Source organism: Brassica rapa, chromosome A02 (assembly GCF_000309985.2).
Source record: "Brassica rapa cultivar Chiifu-401-42 chromosome A02, CAAS_Brap_v3.01, whole genome shotgun sequence".
Taxonomy (NCBI): Eukaryota; Viridiplantae; Streptophyta; class Magnoliopsida; order Brassicales; family Brassicaceae; genus Brassica; species Brassica rapa.
Window position 1 is genome coordinate 867,701 of NC_024796.2, and position 15,361 is coordinate 883,061.

The 15,361-nt window shown below is 38.5% G+C and overlaps 3 protein-coding genes across 3 annotated transcripts; 2 read left to right on the forward strand and 1 right to left on the reverse strand.

Annotated features, from left to right (window-relative positions):
• On the forward strand, positions 1–1,030 carry LOC103850587 (non-classical arabinogalactan protein 30-like). Its single transcript, XM_009127354.3, has one exon. It carries the CDS (start codon positions 407–409, stop codon positions 968–970), a length of 564 nt encoding a protein of 187 aa, XP_009125602.1. The 5' UTR covers positions 1–406; the 3' UTR covers positions 971–1,030.
• LOC103850588 (KRR1 small subunit processome component-like) lies at positions 1,013–3,137 on the reverse strand. The gene is made up of 5 exons (XM_009127355.3): positions 2,229–3,137; positions 2,096–2,164; positions 1,960–2,016; positions 1,665–1,703; positions 1,013–1,559 (listed from the first exon to the last, which is right to left on the reverse strand). Exons 1-5 carry the CDS (start codon positions 2,523–2,525, stop codon positions 1,434–1,436), a joined length of 588 nt encoding a protein of 195 aa, XP_009125603.1. The 5' UTR covers positions 2,526–3,137; the 3' UTR covers positions 1,013–1,433.
• Positions 3,135–15,141, forward strand: LOC103850589 (anaphase-promoting complex subunit 1). Its single transcript, XM_009127356.3, has 37 exons — positions 3,135–3,346; positions 3,603–3,666; positions 3,890–3,974; positions 4,172–4,380; positions 4,564–4,669; positions 4,757–4,875; positions 5,484–5,668; positions 5,774–5,843; positions 5,932–6,096; positions 6,294–6,763; positions 6,836–7,295; positions 7,392–7,730; positions 8,184–8,267; positions 8,687–8,779; positions 8,870–8,929; positions 9,223–9,321; positions 9,485–9,625; positions 10,032–10,112; positions 10,396–10,467; positions 10,845–10,916; positions 11,206–11,299; positions 11,366–11,439; positions 11,577–11,627; positions 11,733–11,810; positions 11,945–12,066; positions 12,140–12,300; positions 12,376–12,452; positions 12,572–12,685; positions 12,769–12,870; positions 13,060–13,200; positions 13,362–13,535; positions 13,615–13,678; positions 13,764–13,903; positions 14,007–14,164; positions 14,249–14,327; positions 14,429–14,527; positions 14,597–15,141. The coding sequence occupies exons 1-37, from the start codon at positions 3,135–3,137 to the stop codon at positions 14,975–14,977; spliced, it is 5,295 nt and encodes a 1,764-aa protein (XP_009125604.1). The 3' UTR covers positions 14,978–15,141.
• The last annotated feature ends 220 nt before the right edge of the window (positions 15,142–15,361 follow it).

Below are 15,361 nucleotides of genomic sequence, written 5' to 3' on the forward strand. Positions count from 1 at the left end.
TTAGTACTACTTCATACATAATCATCATAATCTTATAAGTTTTTTTTTGTTCTGGTTTATATATTCAGTAATTTTGTAATCACCATTATGGTTTATAAATTCCTGAATCATGAGGTCATATGGGATATAGAAATTAGGCAAACGATAGTTTAATATTTTACATCGTTGACAAAGAAAATGGCAGTCACGTAATAAGCAGCATTGCCTCCATTTTCATACAAGACATGTAAACTCCTCAATTAGTTGCACTCACGTCTAATACAATTTGTCAATGCTACCACAAATGTCGGTTTAACAAATGTAATATAATTAAAAAAACACCTATGTTTCTATATATACGTATATTTCTCTACCTTGAATCACAAGAAACATAGGACTAAAAACATTTTCCAAGAAACAAGAAAACATGGACCCACGAGTCTTGCCCTTCTCCGTTCTCGCCATCCTCATCGCAGCCACGACTTTAGCCAACGGCTACTCCCCTCCTCCTCCTCCTACTCCTCCAACCACCGCATACCCCGCCGCGAAAACGGTAGAAGCTGCAGTGGAAGGAATGGTGTACTGCCAATCCTGCGACAAGTACGGATCATGGTCCTTGGCCGGAGCAGAAGCCATAGCCGGAGCCAAGATCAGCGTCATCTGCAAGAACCACAGGCAGCAAGTGAGCTTCTACAAAGTCTTCCAAACCGACTCCTACGGTCACTTCTACGGCGAGCTCAAAGGCCTTAAAATGAGTCAGCATTTCTTGGACCATCCTCTCCACGCTTGCCGTGCCAAGCTCGTCTCCTCTCCACGCGAGGATTGCAATCTCTTCTCCAACATTAACAATGCTTTGGACGGTGCTTCGCTCCGGTATGAGGAGAAGAGGGTAAAGTGGAAGAACTATGAGGCTGTGGTTTACGCCGCTGGTCCGTTGGCTTTCCGTCCTGACCATTGTCCCGAGAGTACTGCACCAGCACCTACTTACTGATGATTCGTGTTTTGGTGTTGAGAGATTGATGATATATACTAATTTTATATAATGTTTTTGAGTTGGTTCTTCCTTTTTTTTTATATGGTTTGTCAATTGTTTTGTAAGATGAGTTACGTGTTGAGTATGGGACTCTTGTGACTCGTTATTATCGACCTTACTCAGTTTAATATATGTATAATCATTAGCCATATCAAAAACACTATAACCAGTTTTTAAGACAAAGATATGTTTGAAAGTTAAAACAAAAACAAAGAGTTTTCAACAACTTTTTTATTTTTTTACATCAAGAGGTTCAGGGCCGAAACTTGTAATCCCTTTAGACTCGAAATCACAACATATAATATTAGTTTCGTCAAAGCGGTCACTCAAACCGGAAACTCTGACACAATGACTATGGATCCTTTCCGGTTGAGATAAAAACCTCTGGATGGAGTTCTAAACATTACACGACAGAGAGGTACTAAAACCTATTATATTCAGCATTTATAATTGTCAAAGGATCCCAAGTAGTACTCTCTATGTATCCCACAATCCTTCTGAGTTTTCTGAGAGCTTTAAAAGAACCCATCGCGGCTACTGTATTTCCCTGTTAATTAGATGCAGATAAACCCCAAGCAAAATATCACAATAAAGAAGAAAATAAAACATATTAAAGAAGTGGGACACTTGCAAAAGAGACGCACACTGTTACCTGAACTAGAATGGAACAGTTGGTTAATGTTTCCAGCGCCTGCATGTAGCCAAAATAATTAAGACTTGAAGCAAGAGTTTGCATAACAAATACAAAGCATCACTAAGAATAACATTTTTATCATTCCTAATTCGTTTTCTTTCTCATTCCTTATTTTTGTAGAGCATTATATAACAAAATTGTTCTTCCTGTTTAATTCTTACTATTTTATTTATTTCGGTTCTTTTCCTATTCGTTCCTATTATGCTCTAAGCATCTTCTACTAATCAATCATAGGGCATAGAACTACACAGACCTTCAATGTAGAAAAACCAGGACCCACAAGCCGCTGCCTTCTTCTAACAAATCTTTCCTGAAAATATGGTCTTATATAATTATAGGACTCACTAATTGGCAGTGTCAGATGCATACCAAAGTGACTGAAACTATACCTTTTTACGAACCATTTTTCGGATATTGATAATATCATAACTCATATCATCTTTCAGAATCTTAATTGCCTGTAAAATCCATCAATAATCATTACAATCAAAAAGAGAAGCAACAACAGCTTATAAACAATACCTGAGGAGCAGGGACACTTCTGGAGAGAAGCCTAAGCAAATCCCTAGCTTTGACAACGATGTAAGGATCTCTCGTCTTCTTGGTCGTCGAAACAGTCATAGTACCTTCAACTACGTTGAGCTTGCAGGAGACTCCGTACTCCTTGAGAGCGGATTGGACACTTTGCCAACACGCCTGAAGATACGTCTCTATGTACTGAGGATAGCGTCTGGAGAAGGAGCTGACTTCGAGCATACCGGTTGGATTCCATGCCGGATCAAACTTCTCGATTCTCCAATGGTTGATATACTCCGCCATTGACGATGCTAGTTAATAGTATTCTTGTATGTAGGGTTTATGTAAACAGATGGCTTCTAAGAAAGCATTTATGTTTGGTTTAATTATATTACCTCCTTGGACCAAAATAAATTTAACCGGACCAAATTAAAACTGTGATGTATCGAATTTACCGGACCAACCTAAACCAAATTTAGTTGATATTTACATAAATAAACCTCTGTCTATGCATATTTACGTAAATCAGTCAGAAAGTTGTCTTAGTGGGCCCATCTGTTGACCTGGTCAACGACCAAAAAGGCGGGAAATGTATTAAATTTTGGACCTTCAATTTTATTTAATTTCCTTTTATTTATTTCTCCTTTTCTTTTCGTTCGATTCCAGGTTTGCTTTGCAGCACTCTGCACAGAAGGTGTTCGATTAAATTCCTCAGAGAGAATCTCTCCCTCTTTCACTGAGGCTGAATCTTCTGACTTGCGATGCGTTTCCTAAGTTACCTCCCGTGTCTGCTTTGACCTCTCGCCTACTAGTGTTTTAAGCTCGAAGACCACGGAGAAAGAGCGGGAGAGTGCAATTGAACTTCTTCAATCTCCAATTGACTCTTCGCGAAGCTCTTTTGGAGAGAAACCAATGTCTCCAGGGGTTCGCACGCTCACCGTCCTCGGAAAGTTCAAACCTTTCGGTCTGATTGCTGAAGCTACCGACTCGAATCCTAACGTGGCCGAGTCATACCAGTATTTTCTGTTCGATCCTGATCTCACCGGCCAGCGAGACGATGATGACGGCAATGAAGCTAACTTCTCGCGGCAGAGAGAGCATGAGCTCTTCATCCGAGACAATCGGTAAGAAGGGTATCATTAGATTTAATCGAGGCTGATTACTTTATTACTATCAACCACTAGTGAATTCATCATTTACATTTAGAATGTGTTTTGTTTTTCTTCAATAATGTCTCTTTATTATAGTAATATGTGCTGGGTTATGCTTAGGTAGAAGCTAATGTCATTGTGTGTTTGATGTAGCGGCATAACGTATCTTGCTGACTTTTTGATTGTATCTGTTCCTGACGATGATTTTTTTTTTTTAAATTGATGATAGCATAATCTGGACAAGCGGTTCACGAGTGCTCAAGCGGTTTACCTTGTCTTCTCCCATCATCAAGGTAATTTCCATAACAAGCTGGACTCTTTGTCTCCAATGTTTGAAAATGTAGCTATGCCTCAACTATGCTTTCTTCCTTATTGGTGGGATGTGTTAGATTCGTTTTTTTTCCGGTGAAGCTGTTCTGTGTGTTGCTCACTGAGTTAAATAAAGTACATAAGCTCTCTTTTTCACTTGTTTGATGGGTGACAATGACCGTTTTAACTCGTGTTTTTATGCCATAGGCATGCTGGAGTCACCTGGGTCGAGGAGCAGAAGCTTTTCTTTGTGTCTTACAAATTGGTTGTTTAACTATATACAACACGTCAGGTTAGTGTGGCTAGATACTTCTGAACTATAATATTTCCCTTCTTATCTTACTTTTTCATAAGACCTAATGAAGTAGACCAAACGATCCCATATCTTTACTTATCGGCTGGATCTATATACATGCTATTCTTCTCGTTTGCGAGGTTTTAGCTGAGTTATTTACTTTGTTTTTAATCTTTGGCATTTGTGAGCTGCAGGGGAAGTTGTATCTGTTCCACTTCCACGTACTGTCATGTCAATATGGCCTCTACTGTTTGGTGTACTTCTCCAGCAAGGTGCTGAAGTGAATCCATCCTCGAGTATTCCATTTTCTTCTGCTAGCCCCACTCTTGGTTCTCGTGAGATGCTGCGCAAAAGAGACATGCCTTCCCATCTGATTCTCAGAGACCCATTAGAAGAACCTGAGGTAAATGATCTAATATGTTTAGATTCTTCTTCTCAACTTTATTCCTACTTCATGCCAGTCTTGTTTTTAGTTCGAGACCTGAATAATTTTGTTGCTGTTATCTCAACAGCACATAGATTTTTTCTGGTTATGAAATGTTTGGTTATATGTTGCATCCGGTGACTCATCTAACTAACTTTCCAGCCAATCTATCTAGAAGAGAGGGGAAAGTTGAACATAATGAGGGACTATGATGAGAGAACAATTTGGTCGAGTGACCGTTTTCCTCTGATGACCTCGTATAACAAAGGTTTGTCATCCTCTTCTCCATTCAGGCTGAACTCGCCACATGCTCTTGTCATTTTTACATCGAATTACTCTGTCTCGGGCTTTTCAGGGAAGATGCAACATTCTGTGTGGGCAGTAGAATGCGTTGTTCCTGATACTGTTTTCCCGAAACGAGTATCTTTTCGCAGAATATGGCAAGCTAAAGGCGCTAAGAAAGCTGCATCTAAGGTGACTATGATATCTTTTTAGAAGAAGATTGTTTATGTATTTTGGTAGGCTGCTGGACAAGGTTTAGGATCTCTTTTTATAACATGTGGTGAATTATCATGGGTATGCGCTGCTGATAACTAAATCAAGGCTAAAGATTGTCTCGTAAATGTTTTGGGAACCTCTACCTAAGCGATGCTCTTTGAATGCACAATCTTAGACCTCTTAGTTATCTTGGATAGGATAGCTTGCTCATTATTCTTGTTCTGTAGACATCACCTTCATAAAGCACGTTTGCTTGGGCATCCAGTCTCCAAAATATATTGCCTTCTCAATATTTTGTTCTTTTGAATGATTTGTTATTCAAGTAGATTCGGGTTTTGGGGCAACTAAATATCTTGCTACATGAGATCCCCTTCGGCCTTGACTGCTTGTGACTGCTTGTGCTACCAATGCTGATTTTTCTCTTTGTATTTTCGAGTTCCTTTCATTAGATGTGTGCTCTTGCAAATATATATACACTGTACTTTTGTAATTTCGTTTTTGTTTGTTGACTTTGAATGGGAGAAAGATCTGTGGGCTCTGTTGCTGAAGTCTTTACTCTTTTTATTGGTTTCAATATATCGCAGGTCTTTTTGGCAACTGATGATGCAGTCCCAGTAATTTGCTTTCTGATTCTAGAACAAAAGAAGCTGTTATCAGTGGGACTCCAAACTGTTGAGATCAATAATGAAATTCTGTTTGACGTTAAGCCTGACATAAGCTGGAGTATATCTGCAATTGCTGCTGCACCTGTTGTTGTGACACGTTCTCAGTAAATTCCTTTCCACATTTTTTTTGCTTCTCTGTCACTGTAAGTGACACTGTTTCTGTTGTCATATTGAGTGTTTGTCCAATCTTTTTTTCCATTTTCTTGCAGAGTGAAAATAGGGCTGCTTCCACATTTGGATATCATTGTTTTATCTCCGGAAAATGACCTCTTTCTTTATGTAGGTTCTTGATATGTACCATATTGTTTCCTTTGTTAAATACCCACTTATGTCCCATGCTTAATTGATTTATCTATATTATTTGTAGGCAGGAAACCAATGCCTCTGTAGGTATGTATTGCCTTCTTGGTTGGGGGAAAGTCTTGTTTCTGGCGAGTCTGCAAAAATAGATCCAGGTTCCCGGGATCTGAAGATCACAGGATTGTCTGATGCTGTCTTAGGATGTATCAATCTGTCAGTAAATCATTCACAGGTTTGTCACACAGTCATCAATCCTTTGAAATTCAAAGTAATTAGTTTTGTTAACTACCTTAGTGTTGCTCTATCCTTATGAACTCAAATCACGTGATTGTTGCAGCTGGGTTTACTGTTCCGAACTTGGCTACTTGTTTATTTGGTTGTTCAAGTTGTTTTCTGTTTTAATTTACTGTTAACATTGTACTCTTGCAGATTTTTCGGTGTGCCTTAACTAGTAACCCTTCATCTTCACTTGCAAACGATTGTATAGCAGCCATAGCTGAGGGATTGCGATCCGATTTGTACAAGTTGTTTCTCTCTCTTCTTTGGGGAGATGGTTATTCTGACCAGAAGGGTTCCAGTATTCATTTTGAATGGGAAGCGTTGTGCAACATTTTTCTGGGGATCTGTCAAAAACCTACTGGTGTGCATCTGAAGCAACTCAAAACATCATCAGAGTCCTCCTGGGAGTTTCTTCTCAGCAGCAAGTTCCATAAGACCTACTCTAGGTTTCATAGTCGCATCACTTCAATCAATCCCTCGGATCTGGAAGAAACTGCCCCATTTTGTACTAAGACTGGTAGGGGAGAAAGACCAGACAACTCATTTGAATTAATGGTCCAGAGTTTAGATTGTCTTCATGCAGTATATGAGAGTTTGAAGATGGATAATCTACGAAAACAGTAAGCACATTGGCTCCTAATATATATTATATATATGATTTTCCCTTTTAAACTTTTGACATCTATGTGCAGGGATCTGCATCACCTAGCTGTTTTGTTGTGCAATATTGCCAAGTTTCTGGGTGAGAAGTGTTACATAAATCACTACACACGTGATTTTCCTCGTCTTTCCAAAATTACTGGGGCATGCACGACCCTTTCTTCGAGCAGAAAACCTCCAAATATATTCAGATGGCTTGAGAACTGTTTAAGACGTGGATGTTTATCCACAAACCTTGATGACCTCCCAGATTTGATCCGTAAAGATGGGTGTTCCATTGTGAGCTGGGCAAGGAAAATTGTTTCCTTCTACAGTGTGTTATTTGGTGATAAGCCAGTAGGAAAGAAACTTTCGTCAGGGGTCCCCTGTAATATTGCCCCCGGATCATATTCCAGTAACGAGGAACTTACTATCTTAGCTATGGCTGGAGAGAGATTTGGGCTTCATCAACTGGATTTGCTACCTTCCGGTGTATCTCTCCCTTTGAGACATGTAAGTTGGAATACTTCTGGATGAAAGGAATTTACAGGTGGAAATGATCAGTGTGCTGATCTTTTGCATAACATTTTGTCTTTTTTTTTTTTAAAGGCACTGGATAGCTGTCGAGAATCTCCTCCAGCTGACTGGCCAGCAATTGCTTATGTGCTTCTTGGTCGAGAAGATATGGCCCAATCCGTCTTCAGAAATTTGACCTCGTCTAAGGAATTTGAGATGCAGTCAAATACGAGTTTAATATCCATGTCCATACCTTACATGCTGCATTTGCATCCAGTAATTGTTCCATCCTCTTTATCTGAGTCAATTGGCTTGGAAAACGCTAAGATTGAGGATACAAATTCTGTGGATGGTTCTGTGATAGATGGAATGGAGCATATCTTCAACTCCTATACGCAGTTGCGGTATGGCCGTGATCTACGACTGAATGAGGTAATATCTACACCCCTATTCGGAAACTAATAATCTACTAGCGCAGTGGTTACAGTGTGTAATGATCGGAACTCTTTCCGTAGTCTGCCATATAGACTTTTGCATATTTTCTAGCTCTAAAATGTTTCACAATTACTTATTTTTTCGTAGTACACTCTGTACCTTGTCTGGCGTTTGTTGGTTGTACATCTGGGTTAAGTTTATTATATATCATAAGACGTTGACGTGCTCCTGCGTTTGCTACTTCGATTTGATGTCTTTTGCATTGAAATTTCTTGCTATTTTTGTTTTCTGTATTAATGATTTAATGGAAGATTACAAAGATTCATTTTGTGTCACCATTCCTCATCTGCTACGCATTGCTGGTTGGGTATTCAGTAATTGATTTAACTATCGATTAATATTCTTTCTCTTGATGTTCTCCTTATCTTTTGTTTTTCCTTCGCATGTTAGGTTCGACGCCTTTTGTGCTCTGCACGACCTGTGGTAATTCAAACGTCTGCTAACCCTACTATATCCGATCAAGAGCAGCAACAGGTGCAAATCGATAAATGTCCATTTCTATTGTTACTTTCTAAATCTTCAACTAATTTCAAAGTTAAGATATAAAATAGGAAAAGTTATAATCCAATTAAATTGCTACATGTTTTCTTTATCGTTGATTATGTTTACTTATTATTTTCTTATTTTAACTCTTTGGTGCTACTAAATAATATATTAGAGAGAAAATGTTAATAGTTTATGTTCCATTGATATGCTTTCACATCAGTTTTTCTAATTAAATTTCCAAAATTTAATCAATGCTAATTAGTATTTAGAAACCGAAGTAAGACGCAGCTGCACTTGTGTTTCTTGACATGGAAGAAGCCAGTGTTTAGTTTTTGCTATTTTAGATCTTCATGGTCTCTTCAACTCTATTTAATATTCAGTGTCACTTTATTTTTCAATTTGTACAGGACCAGCTTTGGCGTATAGCACAGAGGACTGCTGTGCTTCCCCTCGGACGTGGAGCATTCACATTATCAACAATCCACACGCTTTTGACTGAGGCAAATTTTTATCTAACGAAAGCCATACCTGTTTTTTATCACTTGTAATGTCTCCTTCAAGATTTACATTCTCTCTGACCTTTTTTGCAGGCGTTTACTGTACCAAAGCTTGTTTTGGCTGGTCGGCTGCCTGCCCAACAAAATGCCGTGGTACGTAAATTTGTTATGATTTAAGTACGAGGACTATTACGTATAGAAACATACTATGCTCTAATTTACATGAAATAGTTTTTTTTGGGGTTCAATTTGCATGAAATAATATTTTTGCAAATGGCTTATCTTACTACTGCGAAGATGGAAGTTATAATTTGAATGAAACGGCAATTTCAAGAAATAAATAGAATAAATCAATTTTGCCTACACTATGACTTTCCCCAATGCAAGTTCTGATTTATAACTACCCTAGCCAATCTAATAGTTTAGGTTGCATGGTTCCCTTACAGGTTAATCTAGATCCAAACATCAGGAATATCCAAGAACTTAAGACATGGCCAGAGTTTCATAATGCTGTTGCTGCTGGGTTACGACTGGCACCGCTTCAGGTTTGTGTTGTGTATTTTAGGCGTTTTGTGTCTCTTTATAATATTTTTATGTATGAGAAGTTACAAGAGAATGCAACAAATTGTGACACATGGTGCATCAAGTTCCCTTCCTTTATCCCGCCGCAATTAATCTAGTTATGTTTCTTCTTACATTTTGGTGCAGGGAAAGGTGTCCAGAACGTGGATTAAATACAATAAACCTGGAGAGCCAAATGCTGTTCACGCTGGACTTCTGTTTGGGCTGGGTCTACAGGGATATTTACATGTGTTAAACCTTAGTGACATATACCAATATTTCACTCAGGTTTGTTTCTGGCTCCGTTTTCCATTGAATTATTTCTTTCCCTTCCTCTTGGTTAATAATAATTTTAAACATGCTAATTGAGGCCTAATACTCTACTGAGTTGAGCATCAAGTTACTCTGGCTTTTGAGTGAAGTCATCTGTAGTTGTGACTTGTGAGTCTTGTGACCACATATGTGGCGTCGTGGAGATATGAAATAATGAATGTAACATTAGACTACTTTAATTAAGGGAGAAGTTTTCCATGTCTGCCTCATTTGATAATTGTCGTCGTTTGATCTTTAGCATCAAAAATAGAAAGATGGAATAACTCTCTATTCGCTTATACTAAAGTGTATTTTTTCTGTTTGATAAGTTCAAACACAAATTTATTCATGACCTTAATTGCTTCCATCCTTGGCCTTTTAGGACCATGAGAGCACCACGGTAGGTTTGATGCTTGGTCTGGCAGCTTCGTACAGGAGAACAATGCAACCTGAGATTGCAAAGGTAGAGGTTCTGCTTTATATTCTTGACTATTTGGATCGTGAATGGGCCTCTAAGTACTTTTGCTGATAGCTTGTCAACCAAAAACCCCTTTTAGGATATCCATAATCTTCCATATGAACATACTTTGGGATCTACTACATAGAATTGTGGATGATCAACGTTTCTAAGAAATGTTAACTCTCATTTATGCACCGAGATGCTAATAATTCTTACTAGCATCTTAATAAATTTTTTATTATAGCTCTGTAACTTCCCTAAGGTCTTACTTTTCTTTGTATAACAGGCTCTCTTTTTCCATGTTCCTGCTCGATACCAAGCTTCATATGCTGAGTTTGAGATACCAACACTTCTACAGGTATAAGATTGCTGTGATGTTACTTATAGAAAGAATTTGAGTTCTCTACAAGCAGTTACTGAAACTGGAAGTTGTTTGACTTGCATTTGCTATGTGATTCACTTACATATGCTAAAAGTAAAGATATATACATATTCACATCACGTTATTTCAATTTTCTTTTGTTTGTTTATTTGATGATTCTGACATCGTTAGTTCTGGCATTTTCTAAAGTTTTCTTGACTTGATATTTTATTTACGCCTTATGTTAACATATGTGCCAATATGCAACGCCTTACTGGCATCTTTGGATTATTCATTTTTACTTTTTGAAAGTAGGAGTATTATTAAGTAGTGACATTTTTTTCACTAACGTACTGTCTTCAATTATTCTCCAGTCTGCAGCTTTAGTCTCCGTCGGCATTCTATTTGAAGGATCGGCACACCTGCAGACAATGCAATTACTTCTGGTAATGTCTCCTGCATGTTTTTTTTTCTCACTTATGGTTTAAATTTGATATAGCATTCTTCCTGTCATCAAATGTCACTTTCATTGATACATCATTATTACATGTGAGGTTGGTGTTTTAAGCACATTTATAGTTAGAATCTATCTTGTAGTTTGGTTGTGGATCCATTCCTACATGTAAAATCTTTGAGTGAGTTAGTTGATGCATATCTTTTAATTTGCAATTTAGTTCTTTACAATCCGGTGGATCGTTGCTTATCTTTGAGATCCCACTTCGTACATGTTATCAGGGTGAAATTGGCCGCAGAAGTGCAGGAGACAATGTCCTTGAAAGGGAGGGTTATGCTGTATCTGCAGGATTCTCACTTGGTCTTGTTGCTCTTGGTACGCCTTTTTGTTTTTGGCCACTGAATTATTTTTTAAAGCTAACTCTATTCTTTTTGGCTCAAGGCCGTGGAGATGATGCGCTCGGTTCTTTGGACTCCTTTGTCAATCGCTTACTCCAGTATATGGGAGCAAAAGAGGTTAATCTTTAGACTTCACATTAACTGTATCCCACTCTTAGTGCATTTCCTTTGTTGATAGGAACTGACTCATGTCACACTGGATTTGTAAGCAGTGTCTATTTGTTATACTGAACAACTCCTTTAATTCCCGACAGGAAAGATCTCTCCTTGCACCATCAAATGAAGATCTACGAAGTGCTACACAGGTTTTCCTGCTTTTCTGTTCTTCTTATATTCCTTTGTGAAGCTTGTGTTGTGCCTGACACATTTGCTGAATTATAATTATGTGGTTAACATTTTTTCTGTCTCAGGTAACAGACGGAAGCACTGCAAATGTTAATATAACTGCACCTGGAGCGATAATCGCTCTCGCATTAATGTATCTTAAGGTGAGTCTTAAGGATGGATAAACTAGATAACTGGTTCGAAGTTTGGCCTTGAACTTTTTTTCTGTCTTCGCGCTTTTCCTGTGGATGTTGAACTTTCAGAAAGATTTATATAATGTTTGTTGCATTTGTTGTAGACAGACTCAGAGGTCATCTTCTCAAAGCTCTCTATTCCACAAACACATTACGAATTGGAGTGCGTAAGGCCTGATTTCATAATGCTTCGTGTCATTGCTCGGAACTTGATAATGTGGAGCAGGTATTTTTCTTATCTTGCCTAATTAGGAGTGCTGATTCTTCCGAGATCAAGTCTAATAGAATTCGTATTATAGGATCCGTCCTACAAGTGATTGGATCCAGTCTCAAGTTCCCGAATTTGTCAAAAATGGTGTCAGCCGCCTCCAAGATGACATGGATGATATGCATGAAGTGGACGTTGAAGCCCTAGTGCAGGCATATGTCAATATAGTGGCGGGGGCATGCATTTCACTTGGTAAATCTACTTCTTCTGAGACGTCAGTCTCTATTATCTCATGATAGCTATGACATGTATTGCTGTTTCTGATAGGGCTGAGATTTGCTGGTACAAGGGATGGAAATGCTCGCGACTTACTTAACAACTATGCTCTCTATCTTTTGAATGAGGTACATCATCCTTTGAAACGTTACATTTGTTACTCCCTTTTCCTCCTTCAAATGCTAAGAATTCTATTGGTTTCCTTCTGGTCATCTCAATGCGAGCTTATATGTTTCGATGTATGTAGATCAAGCCTGTGTCTGCGCCACCTGCAAATGGATTTCCCAAGGGAATAGCTAAACATGTTGATCGGGGAACGCTTGAAATGTGTCTTTATCTTATCGTTCTTTCCCTTTCAGTGGTAATGCTTCTTTTGAAATCTCCTGTCCAGCAATTTTCAGTTTTAAAGTCAGTAAAATTATGTGGAAGGACTAACTTGTGTAGGTCATGGCGGGATCTGGAGACTTGCAAATATTTCGGTTGTTGAGATTTCTCCGCAGCCGAAACTCTGCTGATGGACATGCTAACTATGGCACTCAAATGGCGGTAAGCACTTTTTTTGTAAATTAATGTTCCTTCCCTTCATGTAATTCGATTGCTTTGCATTTTATTTCTGAAGTTGGGATGTTATAATCATGTATTTTCTGGAGCAGTTATCTATATATCCTCTTGTTGATTAAATGCCTTTATTTTTATTTTTAAATATGAGGCAGCATAGTGTTTTTTTTTCTTTAGGTGAGCTTAGCCACGGGTTTCTTATTTCTCGGAGGTGGTATGCGAACATTTTCAACGAATAACGGCTCACTTGCAATGTTGCTTATCACGCTCTATCCGCGGTTGCCTTCTGGACCAAATGACAATCGTTGTCACCTCCAGGCAAGTTTAAATAATCTTATTTAGTCTCCGCATCGCTCCTTTTGTGCCTGGATTGGTTATTGTAGCTGACTGATGTCATTTTTATAGAAGCAGGAGTTGTGGTTTGTGACTTTGTTTCCAAGTTTTGTCGTGATAATGCAATTTTTTGTTTTCATTTTTAGGCATTCAGGCATTTATATGTACTTGCAACAGAGGCTCGTTGGCTGCAGACTATTGATGTTGATTCCGGTTTGCCTGTATATGCCCCTGTAGAAGTCACAGTAAAGGAAACAGAGCTATATTCTGAAACAAGATATTGCGAGGTTACACCGTGCATTCTTCCAGAGCGTGCTATTGTAAGGAAGTTTCAACAACTTTCCCTCTCTTTCACCGATTCCATATGATTTACCTGAAAAATGTATATGTATCCTGCAGCTAAAGAGAATTTGTGTATGTGGTCCCCGATACTGGCCCCAACAAGTTGAGCTTGTCCCAGAAGGTAATTGATTCGTTTGCATATATATGTATATTCTTTTGGCCATTTTGTCTAGCTGGTCTTATAATGTTGACCCGATGAAACACAGAGAAACATTGGTGGAGCTTTGGGGACAAGAGTGATCCCTTCAACTCTGGTGTTATATATGTCAAAAGGAAAGTAGGAGCTTGTTCGTATGTTGATGATCCAGTTGGGTGTCAGTCACTGCTTTCACGAGCAATGCACAAGGTTGTAACCCCCACCACCATATACTCACAGCTCAGATATATTCAATTTTCAATCTAGAGAAATGGATTCTGATACAGGTTTAGATGCCTTTCCGTGATAACAGGTTTTTGGTTTACGAACTCTGGACGAATCTAATTCGCTTGCTAATAGTCATAGAGAACTGGATTCTGATAGCGTTGATCACTTGGTCAGCACTTTCTCGTCTGATCCAAGCCTAATAGCCTTTGCACAGTTGTGCTGTGACAAATCATGGAACGACAGGTAACTAATATTTCATCCATTTTCTCTTTCTCCTCACTGCCCATAGTTCAGTAGTTTTGTCTTAACAACCCCCATTTTCTGCAGATCTGATTCTGATTTCAAGGAGTTCTGTCTGCAAGTGTTGTTTGACTGTATAAGCAAGGATAGACCAGCTCTCTTGCAGGTGATTGCTACTTAAAGTCGCCTAACTCTATTATTCAATGCTTATACTGTTTAGAACATTCAAGAGCAACTATTCTAATATATGCTACATGATCGTTATAGGTTTATTTATCTTTGTATACAACCATTGGTTCAATGGCTGATCTACTTTTCAAAAGCAATAGTAACGTGTGTGATTCACTTTCCATCTCAAGCCTCAAGGTAATTGATTTTACATTTTGTATAATTTGATTTGGTTTTCTATCATTTGATCTAATCTGATGATCACAGGTTGCTCTTGCCTACAACGAGGCTGTATCAAGTGGAAGATTGGCCTCCTCTTCAGGTGGCTTTGTTCAATCAATCTTCTTAACATCACTAGGGAAACGGTGTGAAGAGATTTTGAATAGCTCAACCGAGCTGAAGACTAATTTGAGAAATTATTTGACCTCAGAGACATGGCCTGATGATCAGAAAGACTTAATCCTTCTCTCATGGTACTTGAAATGGTTCAGCGTACCGTCTCCATCGATCATCAAAGCAGCAGTGGAGAAGATCAAGTCCAAGTGCAAGATCTCAGCTTCGGCAGTACCTTTGTTACGATTAGTGTTACCTAGTACGCATATTAGTGCGATTAGAGAAATTGATAGGGTCTTTTTTTCCATTGATTGAAACAAGTGCATTGTGAAAACATGATTATGGTTCTCTTTTTTCTTCTAATTTTTAGTTATTGGCTGCTAATTAGCTGATAATCTTTGAGTGAAACAATGGTGACAGCCTCCAAGTATCTATTTAACTCTGCTGCTGCTGCATCAATTAATTATTCTTTTGTTTTTCTTTAGCATGATCAACACGAATGACGTCGTACGAACAATATAAATATTAATGGGCCTCGTTTATAGTTTATTGGGCTGATCAGAGTGACGTAGCTCTTATGCCTCGTAACGACGTCGTAGGGAACAATCAATACGAACGATGTCGTAGGAACAATACTTTTGTCATTTAAAAGTTGGAATGGGCTTTATAATTCAACCTCTTATGTCGCAGCCCAACGGG

What these genes read in the sequence shown, in the direction of transcription:
- LOC103850588 (XM_009127355.3), bottom strand. Translation starts at nt 2,525, where the DNA reads ATGGCGGAGTATATCAACCATTGGAGAATCGAGAAGTTTGATCCGGCA. An exon ending in GAAGTGTCCCTGCTCCTCAG is followed by an intron (nt 2,165 to 2,228) that starts GTATTGTTTATA and finishes TGGATTTTACAG; the next exon opens with GCAATTAAGATTCTGAAAGA. An exon ending in ACTGTTCCATTCTAGTTCAG is followed by an intron (nt 1,560 to 1,664) that starts GTAACAGTGTGC and finishes TCTAATTAACAG; the next exon opens with GGAAATACAGTAGCCGCGAT.
- LOC103850589 (XM_009127356.3), top strand. Translation starts at nt 3,135, where the DNA reads ATGTCTCCAGGGGTTCGCACGCTCACCGTCCTCGGAAAGTTCAAACCT. An exon ending in AGATACCAACACTTCTACAG is followed by an intron (nt 10,468 to 10,844) that starts GTATAAGATTGC and finishes ATTATTCTCCAG; the next exon opens with TCTGCAGCTTTAGTCTCCGT. An exon ending in AGTTGAGCTTGTCCCAGAAG is followed by an intron (nt 13,679 to 13,763) that starts GTAATTGATTCG and finishes GATGAAACACAG; the next exon opens with AGAAACATTGGTGGAGCTTT.
- LOC103850587 (XM_009127354.3), top strand. Translation starts at nt 407, where the DNA reads ATGGACCCACGAGTCTTGCCCTTCTCCGTTCTCGCCATCCTCATCGCA.